Genomic DNA, 11,027 nt, shown 5'->3' with positions numbered 1-11,027 from the left:
AACGACCAAGAGACAAGAAAACACCAGCTTTAATACAATAATAAAAAAGTAACAAAGTTCCAAAAAAGAACAAAAAAAGCGGCCGGTACTAGGATTATGTCAACAGCTATTAAAAAGAAAAGTATCAAAAATTACCCGCCAAAATTAAATCTCCCAGCAGTCAAGAATTGAGGTCATTCGAGTTCGAAGAAATAACAGCAAATATAGGCAATGGTGATGATGTTCAATGAAATTCGAATCGAGACAGGAAATGTGCCATGGCCTCTCTGGAACCACCAGAGATTTGTTTAAAATCAGAGCGATGCAACTTATTCCACGATGTAAATGAACAGTTGAATGAACTCTGCGAAACGTCGACCATCCATTTCCCTCCAGTGATGTTCCAGTTTTTTCTTTACTCGCAGAGTTCCATCCAGCGGTTTGCTTTTGCTTGAGATGACTGCAATCAGGATTCTCTAGTGTAATCTGCACAATGATGCGACGTGCGCCTTCCGGGGAGAGAAAGGAGTTTCCTGCGATTGCCTGCCCCCAATTGAAACATGTGGTTCATCCACCGACCAGAGAGTGAGGAGCGGAGAGGCGGCCCCGGAGTTTTATGGAAGCCGATATGCAAATCAGGGATAGGTGAGGGGAGATTCCTATTGGCCCATTTCAAACAACTACGGGGCCAAGCACCCAATACAAAAGCGAGGAGAGCGAAGTTGGACCCGACCGCAGGCAACAGAAGCGGAATCAATGCATGTAGAAAATAAACTAACAGCAAAGTCCGCCTCGACCAGGGGAGCCGTCCCCCTTCTAACCGCCGAAGCCGTAAAGAGTGCGGCCCTGCCGCTTCAATGCGTACACCACATCCATGGCGGTGACCGTTTTCCGCTTGGCGTGCTCGGTGTAAGTGACGGCGTCGCGGATGACATTCTCCAGGAACACCTTCAAGACGCCGCGGGTCTCCTCGTAGATGAGGCCGGAGATTCTCTTCACGCCGCCGCGGCGAGCCAAGCGGCGGATAGCTGGCTTGGTGATCCCCTGGATGTTATCTCGCAGTACTTTGCGGTGGCGCTTCGCTCCTCCTTTCCCCAGGCCTTTGCCTCCTTTTCCACGTCCGGACATTTCCACCAAAATGCGCTTTTTCTTTCACCCTTCTGCGGCGGAACTGCACCAACTCCACTCGGTTCCCAGCAACGACTGTGGCGCCAAGCCCTTTGTGTTGAGCAGATCTCTGACTGAAGCGGACCTAGGCGTAACAGCCCGTGGCGTCACTCGCCTTATCGTCCACGTGATTTGGCAAGGGAGCGGTTCTTGGAAGGGTTTAGCTTTATTGTTGTCACGTACCAAGGTACAGTCTTTTACATGGTAGTCATGGTTTTATTGTAATATGTACCCAGATAGAACAATGACATTCTTACTTGCAGCAGCATAACAGAATGTGTAACTTTGTAAACAGTGCAATAAACGAGAGAAAAAAAGGTCAGTGTGTGTATGTACATATATGTGACCCATTCATTCTCCAGAGATTCTGTTGGAGATTGTAGGTTTTAATAGCCTGTTAGCTGTAGGTAAGAAGCTGTCCCTGAACCTGGACGTTACAGTTTTCAGGCTCCTGTACCTTCTTCTCAAAGACAAGCGTGAAATGTGTGTGTGGCCAGGGTGGTGTGGATCTCTGATGATGCTGGCTGGTATTCAAACAGATCAGATATACCATACATAGTTCACACTCAATGGATTGTAGAGAGTGCAAAATATAGTCTCAGCATTGTAGTGTGGCAGTTGCATTAATTGGTTAACTACAGACACAAGAGAGTGCAGGTGCAGGAATTTTGAGTAAAACATAAAGTGCTGGAGTAACTCAGCGGGTTACACAGCATATGTGGAGGTAATGGTCAGATGACATTTCAGGTTGGGGCCCTTCAAGCATGAGATTGCCAAATAATGGAAGGTTGCAAATGTATTTGTCTCCCAACTACTCCAATCCGCAGGGCTGCCAACATTGGGTGAGAGTTGGGAGTGAGAAATTGAGAGAGACCAAGCCCGAGGGACCGCAGCGACTGAGGGGGGATGGGAGGGGGGGTGTGGAAGGGGGGTGGGTGTCCCGCCGCCCATTGGTATGGAGCTTTTGGATTTTTCAGCTTGAAATTGTACAACCTGGTGCATACTGTAGCAAGTCTTTTAACTTACACTTGAAGGCAATATTTATGCTTTAAATTGGATTAGCTATGAATAAGGTTAGGCTAAATTACATTCCTAATTACATTCCACAGTAGAGCCAGGCTCTGATCAACAGGTGCAGCACATGAACGATCTTAGTGTTTTCCTGTATGGAAATCAGATTATAATCAAGCACTTGGCCCATATTGACCAACCTGGGTCTCACTGCACACCTGGTAATACTCCTGACCCTGACTCCAGTTGCATACCTTCTCTCATTCCTGACCCTGATTCCAGCCTTACACATGGCCCCCTATTCTACCCTGATCATAGCTGCTGACCTGCTTAGGTTCCCAGTGCTGAACACTCCCATTGTCCAAGCTTTGATTGCACACCTAGTACTATTCCAGACCTTGACTCTGGATGCACACTTGGCCTTGCTCCTAGCCTCTCTGCAGTGACAATATATCTGGCCCACACATAATCCCCATATCTGACCCTCTGGACTTAACCTATTACGTTCAAGTCCACAGGTGCTTATCTAATGCGGTAATCTTTTATGGGGCACTTCACGGACCAAATTTTGTATAACAAAATTTGCCACATCCATTGGCTTCCTTGTTATCTAACATGCTAGTTACTTTGTCAAAGTAGTCATTAATTTGGTTGAACACAATTTCTAATCCATAAAATTATACTCACTCAGCTGTATAAGAATTCTGTTACCATTTCCTTCATTTTCCTAACAAACTGTCCTGAAGTCATTTTCACCCCCAACATTTTCAGTATTTTGCTGTCTTCCTCTCAGTCGGGACTTTTCCGAAATGCAAAGTCCAATAACTATATATTTAAGTAATAATATTCTATTTAATGTGATCTTGAGAGTACATATTATTTTCTGTGGTATTCATAACACAACAATGATAAAAAGATATTTGTTTTGATTGCACCTACCAACATGCATACATTATTATATTACAGTTAATATGTACCAAGGGCAAATTTTTGTTCCAATGCTCCCCATTCCCAATTACTTTTACATTGAAGTGATTGAAATCCAAGTGAAGTTTAAATGGCATCAGAAAAATAAAACCTCCAGAATGGATGATATTCATTACGTGGTTGGTTGGAGTCAGTATCAGCACAATTACTATATTAAACTTTGAATCTTCAGATGTCCTGGTTCAAGCTAAAACTAAAGACAAATAATAACCTCCTCACACATTCCCCTGCAAGTATCTCTGTCACTCCTTTAAAATATACCCCATATTTGAACAAGCTCTTAAACATCACATCTGAATCAGTTTCCATCTGATTACACTCCTTGAGGGTGTTCATCTACGTGTTCAATTAATAAAATAATGAGACTGGGGACATTTCTATTCAACCTGTCAAAGGAATTTGTGGGAGGGGGGTTTAGAAATAGTCAGTGAGGTAAACAAACATAATAGTTGAGTGGCAAATGACAATAGTGCTACCTTCACAATATTTAACTGAAGGTAATAATGGGTATCGGGGCTGTATGTTGTGACAGACAGCCTGACACCTTGCATGTCATTTTAATATTACACTTATCCCATCCTCCTGGATATTCCAGATAAATAAATTAAGGTTTTATCAACTAATTACAAATCAGACTAATTACAAATCAATAACATTAGCCAACTCCGAAACATGAAACACTGAGCATTGGGATCCAGACATCACGGATAACTGGCCTCAGTTCCCTGCTCACATCTGGCAGTGCTTTCCAACTGAACCACGGACTGCAGAGCATTTCCGAAAGTGGGGGGCTGAGTGATCATTGGTCACTGGCCTTGAGAGTACCCGGCGAGGGAGTGGAGTGACCGAGGGGGAGGGGGGTGCCCTCTCTCCCAGGGTAGGGACATTTTGAAATATGATGTATTAAAATCATGTTTTAGTGCATTGTAGAAGTATGATTTCAATGTTTTGTGTTTGAAGCATTTTTAAGAGGTAACTTTTTAAGGGGTAACTTAAGGGTGATGGGTGTATGGAACAAGGTGCCAGAGGAAGTAGTTGAGGAAGGGACTATCCCAACATTTAAGAAACAGTTAGACTGATACATGGATAGGACAGGTTTGGAGGGACATGGACCAATAGCAGGTAGTGTAGCTGGGACATGTTGGCGGGTGTGGGCAGGTTGGGCCGAAGGGCCTGTTTTCACACTCTATCACTCTATGACCACATTATACCTCCATCATGCTTGAATGCTTCAAAATCAAGTGGTCGAGTTTACTGCCATATACTCAAGCATAGAAACATAGAAAATAGGTGCAGGAATAGGCCATGCGGCCCTTCTAGCCAGCACTGCCATTCAATATGATCATGGCTGTTTATGTAAAATCAGTACATCTTTCCGTTTTTTCCCCCATATCCCTTGATGTCTCTAGCCCCAAGAGCTAAATGTAACTCCTGAAAACATCCAGTGAATTGGCCGCCACTGCCTTCTGTGGCAGAGAATTCCACAGATTCACAACTCTCTGGGTGAAGAAAGTTTGTCCTCATCTCAGTCCTAAATGGCCTATCCCTTATTCGTAAACTGTGTGACTCCTGGTTCTGAACTCCCCCAACATCGGGAACATTTTTCCTGCAGCTACAGTAAGTGAAAATCTAGCAGGCAAGCAGGATGCTTTCTCCAACCACTCCCATTTGAAGGCCACAATTTTCCACCGCTACTACCTAGTGCTTGGTACCTACTTCCAGCAGCCACTGGTTGTCCTCCGGGATGCACCGAGCCGCATACTGGTCCATTCCAGTCACCAGGGCGACCTGGGACTCTTGCATTGAGGCTGCTCCATGGCCGGAGCTGCAGCGAGTGACTCGTCAGCCCGGAAAACACTCGCCAGCCCCTGCTCCCCATCCGCATCTGCCCCCGCCGCTGCTTCTGCTTCCATCCCTCCCTCCGCCCCGACTCTCCAACACCCGCGGCCCATGCAGATGATATTAGTTTTGAAATTCTCATTGATCACAGAATTTCTCACGAGAGCATGAGAAATTCTGTGAGAGCGTGAGAATTTGGCGAAATGCGTGAGTCTCACGCTCAATGCATGAGAGTTGCCAGCTCTGAATCAGTCATGCAACACCTTGACCTATACTTCCTTCCTTGACTCCATCCAAGGACCCCAACAGTCCTTTCAGGTGAGGCAGAGGTTCACCTGCACCTCCTCCAAACCTCATCTATTGTATCCGATGTTGCAAGTGTTGATTCCAATACTCCTGCGAGACCAGGCACAGGCTCGGTGATTGTTTCGCTGAACACCTCTGCTCAGTCCGCTTAGATGAACTCCTGGTTGCTAAACACTTTAACATCCCCTCCCATTCCCATACTGACATTTCTGTCCTGGGCCTCCTCCACCGTCAGAGTGAAGCTCAACGTAATTTGGAGGACGGCACCTCATATTTCACTTGGGCAGCTTACACCCCACTGGCATGAATATTAACCTCTAATTTCAAGTAACCCTTGCTTTTCCTTTCGCTCCATCCCTTCCGCATCCTAGTTCTCCAACTAGTTTGACTGTCCTCCTGACTACATTTTACTTTGTCTGCCTCGTTGTTGAAGCTTCCCCTAGCTAACAATGGTCTATTTTTACATTTTGTTTGACCTTCATCCCCTTTGATCTCTTGTTTTCATACCTTATCCTTCCATATCTCTCATTTCTCTCTCGCCTGACTTTGGGTCTGAAGAAGGGACATGACCCTAAACGTCACACATTCAGGGATGCTGTCTGTCCTGCTGACTTACTCCAGCATTTTGTGTCTATCTTCCTGTTTTTAATATTCATCTGTATACTTTTACACTTGGAAGACCAGAACTGTTCAAAACATTTATGATCCAAGGTATCGTGAACAGCTTCTTCCCTTTTTGTTATAAGTCCGCTGAACAGTCTTTCCATAAGCGAGGGTACTGTCTTATTCATCTCAACCTCATTGCGGCATGGACCTTGTCTATGGAACTGATGTTCTGCAATCACCAACTTTTGTGCAAAGGTGAATCATGAAAAAGTTTCACGGGGACCGTCAAGTCTTATAAAGGTACACAAAAAAGCTGGAGAAACTCAGCGGGTGCAGCAGCATCTATGGAGCGAAGGAAATAGGAAACGTTTCGGGTTCGCAGTGACTTCCAGGTCCCTCAAAGGATTCACAAGGATCTTCACCCTCACACAGCACAAGAAGTTAATTGGGATCCACCCACTCTACAAAGGGGTTACTGGAATCGGCACACGTCCTACCACGGATTCACTGGGATCCTCACGCCCTCCAAAGGGTTTAAAAATAGTTGCTAATCATTATCTGGTCAACTATCTGGTTTAAGGCACTTTGCTTCAGGTTGGCTCGCAGTTGCTGACGGTAGTTGTAGTCCCAACTAACAGAGCTGGACTACAAGTCCCGAGCAGCGCACTGTCGCCTTCCGGGGAGTGACAAGTCCCGGGTAGACTGAGAAAGGTCGAGTTGTTCACTCAGTTGTTCCCTCTGGAAGCTTTTGACCAAAGATCTTATAGCTGAGCTCCGCTATAGGATCTTTGCTTTTGACCATGTCTGACAACATTTCAGGATCGAATACGAGTAAGTTATTGGAAAACCTCAGAATCGATGCCGTCGGTTGCTTTTATTTTGCTTTTATTTCACAGAAGCTGGGAGCCATTCTGTACGTTTTGCATTTGTTGTGGACCTTCAAATCCATCAGATTCACCAGTGTTCAAATAAAGATAACACTGCAATCATTTGGATTAAAGGTCGATGTGGATACAGGTCCATCTGATTTCGACCAGTGTTTACAAAGAGTAATTGTACTTTAAAGTATTTAATGGCAGGATTTGGTAGTTGCATTCGAGTGCATATTTCTGTTGTACTGTGGCGTGGTTAGCCTGCTCTGCTGTTGTGAATCATTCTGGGTATCATGTCTTTCTGGGGATAGTCGCTGTAATATCTGTGCAAGTCTAACGTCTTTTGCAATTTTCAAAAAGTGCTGATTTCACGAGGTTGGCAATCCATGAAGGCCCCCCTCCATAATGGTACTGTATAAAAGTTCCAGAAGTGGGCTATTTGATATCACCCGGATCTGCCCAAACACCATCTGGTGTCACGTTTGCACCTGCATTCGATTTTAGGCTGTCGGAATCTTCCCCTTGTGCTTGGTTCACTTAAACATGAGATGCTGTTCCTCAGAGTGAAGCAAAACGCAAATGGGAGAAACAGCATCTCATATGTCGCTTGTGCAGCTTTCAACCCAGTGGTATTTCTCTAATTTTAAGTGACCCCTGCATTCCCTCTCTCTTCATCCCTGCCTCACCCAAGTCGCACCAGCGTCAAAGTTGTCTTGTTGTCACGTTGTCTATACTCGTTGTCACCGAGCAAACAGCTAACAACGGTTTATTTGCTTTATCTGTTACTTTTTTGCATATTCATTTGTTCTATATCTCTCCACATCACTATCTATATCTCTCGTTTCCCATTCCGCTGACTCTTAGTCTGAAGAATGGTCAAGACCCGAAACGTCACCTATTCCTTTTCTCCAGAAATGCTGTCTGATCCACCGAGTTACTCCAGCTTTTTGTCTATCTTCGGTTTAAGCCAGCATCTGCAGCTACTTCCTACACTGGACATGCTGATAGAAGACCTTTGATTTATTTTATAATTCTATGTTAGCAACACAGATTGCATTGTTTAAACACTATAAAGTAGCTATCCTTATCTTATCTTTCTTATCTAGTAACTGTTAAAATTCTGATCTTGGATGTGTGTGTATTTATGTGTGTGTGTGTGTATTTATTTGTGTGCTGTTTGTCTGTAATTCACATCTCGAAAACATGACACGCGAACGGTCCCCTCTCCTCTCCTCTCTCCCCCCTCTTCCCCCCCCCCCCCCCCTCTCCCCCCTCTCTCTCCCCCATCTCTCTCCCCCCCCCCTCCCCGCCCCTCTCCTTCCCCCCCTCCCTCTCTACTATGCGTCAGTGGATAGGGCGGGGATGGGGTATTTTGTGTTCTTTTTCTAGGTCTGCACAAAAACTTGAGTCTTCAATTTACACCAGGTCTTTAATATATGACTCCATGCTGGCAGCAAGACAACTCAAAATAGCTACACACACACACCAGGCACGTGCTGTCAGGGTAGGCAAGGTAGGCACTGACTACTCTGACTAAAATTATAAAATGGTGATTAATAAATATAAATAGTAAAGGCATGGGAGAATTATGCCCAGCTAAGAGATTAATCTCTTGGGTAGGCATAATTCTCCGTGCCTTTCATGCTCAGTACATGTAATACACGAACGTCTGTGCAGCTGACGTGCCGTCGACGCTGCTTCAAGCCTTCAATGACAAGGGGAGCTGAAGGCAGCTGAAATTCTACCTTTGCACCAAAGATCTTATAGCTCCTCTATAATCTTTGCTTTGCACCGTGGACCGTGTACAGCACATGCGCAATAGCCTACTGCGCATGTGCAGCAAAAGTTTCTTGGCGGTTATTTCAAACATGGATTGTCATTATCCTAAGAATATCTTAAGAAACAAAGAGAGAAGAATGGAGTTTGTGTACAAATAATGTGGTAAGTAGATTTCTTTGAGCTATATGTTTTTAAATACCATATATCCCGGCAATGAAGAAGCTATTTTTAAATAAAAATAAAAATAAGGCAAAAATAAATATACATGCGTCTTGGAGGCCGAGGGTTAGGTTGTTAGCCAAGAAAGATAGACTTGGCTAACCCTTGTTCCAGATGTTGCTGTACTAAGGGACAGCCAAGTCGATCCCTCATTGCTCGTGGCTGAAGGGAAGCGGCTGTAAAAGGACATCGCTGCGGGGGGGGGGAAGAGTTCCTTTCACAGCGTGTGGGGAGTCTGGCCAGGGGTAAAGTTGCGGGGAGGGCAGGAGCGTTGAGAATGATGCTGTTTCGCCGGCCATTTTGTGCAGTTCTTTACTTAGCAGCTCGGCCATCTTAGCACACTGCAGCACATTCTTCAATGTGGCGTCCGACTCCTTGAGAATCGCCCGCTGGATGAATGCGTGCCTGCATTCTATTTTAGTCTGTCGAAATCTTCCCCTTGTACTTGGTTCACTTAAACATGAGATGCTGTTCCTCAGAGTGAAGCTGAACGCAAATGGGAGAAACAGCATCTCATATGTCGCTTAGGCAGCTTACAACCCAGTGGTATTAATATTGATTTCTCTAATTTTAAGTAACCCTTGCATTCCCTCTCTCTTCATCCCTGCCCCACCCATGTCACACCAGCGTCAAATTTGTCATGTTCTCATATTGCCTATGCTCGTTGTCACCGAGCAAACAGCTAACAACAGCTTATTTTCTTTATCCGTTACTTTTTTGCATATCTTTCATCCTCAGGGTGCTGAATTTTGCTTTTAAATAGTACATTCTGGATCATTTAAAACCAAGTCTTAACAATTGCATACTTTTGTGTAAAGGCGAATCATGAAAAGGTTTCACGGGGACCGTAATGTCTTACAAAGGGTTCGCAGTGACTTCCAGGTCCCTCAAAGGGTTCATAAGGATCTTCACACTCTCCAGAGGGTTCACTGAGTAACCTCCAAATATTCAATGAGTTCGCAGCGACCCTCACACAGCACAAGGAGTTAATTGGGATCCACAAACTCTGCCAAGGGGTTACAGGAATCTTCACACATCCTACCACGGATTCACTGGGATCCTCACACCCTCAACGCCCTCAACGCCTTCACCGTCACGGATCGCAATATCAGGACAAAACAAAAGGTAAGTCGTCTATTTCACATATAATCTTGCTTCTTGTGGTGGCGTTAGTCTAATCTTACGATGCAAACATTTTATTTAGGCCCCATACGAATCGGCCGTGTCTTGCCTGCCGATATGGGTTTAAAATTTACGTCAATGACAACGTTCCAATCAATCACATTCCAGAAACACCCACTCTCAATATGATTAAAATTCTCTCTTTTTTTGGACAATTATGTCATAAGAACATCTAAATTGTCTATATTTTGTGTTATTGTCTATCCATAATCAATATTTTTATACTAAATATCCACAACAATTTTAGTCACATGTATTGTGCAAAAAATAATAATTTTGATTATATTGAGAGTGAATGTTTCTAGATTAATTTATGGGCATTAAACATTAAATTCCTTCCATTTGGCATATAAGTTAATGACAGTGAAATTCAAAAATCATGTTATTGTGAATTCTTGTGTGAATGGGATCAGTTTGTTATTTGGATACTTAGCCTATTTAAAAATGTTAGCCTTTTCTTAAGAAATGGATAGATGTTTAGATCTAGTAATTGAATTTAGATGAATTTAATTGATTTGATGAAACTGATGAATATGAATTTTTTGTTGGGTATTTACTATTTGTTTTAGCGTTTAACTTTATAATTTCTACCTTTTTTCTAAAACTGCAAATAATAACTTGTTTCTGTTAACGCTGTTCAGCGTTTTTTTTTCCTTTACATTTTAAACAGATGTCGTCGAAGAAGAAATGCAAAATTGTCAATCCAAATGCCCAGCAAAAGAGATTGATTTAGACAGCATTCGCAGAGATTACCCGAATTTGGACTACTCCAAATGTGATGATCTACAGGACATTCTTAATGGGAAAGTAGTGGGCAGAAAGGCATGTCATGCGTGGTTTGAAGAGCAAAAACCTGTAGTTTACAATGCCAAAATTGAAAAGTTGAGGAAAAACAAGGTGTACAGAGTTGCTTATTGGTTACAATCTGAGGAGTATGATGATGCTACTGATTATGATATGCGAATGTACCAGCTAGCAACTGATCCTCTCCATAAAGACTTGGTCTATTGCTAGAAATTGTAATTTATTTACCTATCTGTTACGGACTTACTGTATATAATACAATAATAAAGTTCTGAT

The 11,027-nt window shown here is 43.6% G+C and overlaps 2 protein-coding genes across 2 annotated transcripts in view; one reads left to right on the top strand and one right to left on the bottom strand.

The window, feature by feature from the left end:
* Positions 1-795: 795 nt before the first annotated feature.
* On the bottom strand, positions 796-1,107 carry LOC116980882 (histone H4). Its single transcript, XM_033033499.1, has one exon. The coding sequence runs from the start codon at positions 1,105-1,107 to the stop codon at positions 796-798; it is 312 nt and encodes a 103-aa protein (XP_032889390.1).
* A 5,522-nt stretch (positions 1,108-6,629) lies between these two features.
* Positions 6,630-11,027, top strand: part of nit2 (nitrilase family member 2) — a 29,273-nt gene continuing 24,875 nt past the window's right edge. Inside the window, exons 1-2 of the mRNA XM_033032627.1 lie at positions 6,630-6,649; positions 6,681-6,726. Coding sequence (XP_032888518.1) covers positions 6,696-6,726 — 31 coding nt within the window. The 5' untranslated portion in view covers positions 6,630-6,649; positions 6,681-6,695. The remainder of the gene's footprint in view (positions 6,650-6,680; positions 6,727-11,027) is intronic.

The sequence above is a fragment of the Amblyraja radiata genome, chromosome 14 (assembly GCF_010909765.2).
Source record: "Amblyraja radiata isolate CabotCenter1 chromosome 14, sAmbRad1.1.pri, whole genome shotgun sequence".
NCBI classification, from domain to species: domain Eukaryota; kingdom Metazoa; phylum Chordata; class Chondrichthyes; order Rajiformes; family Rajidae; genus Amblyraja; species Amblyraja radiata.
Note: the sequence above shows the minus strand (reverse complement) of the source record. Positions and strands in the feature narration are given on the sequence as shown.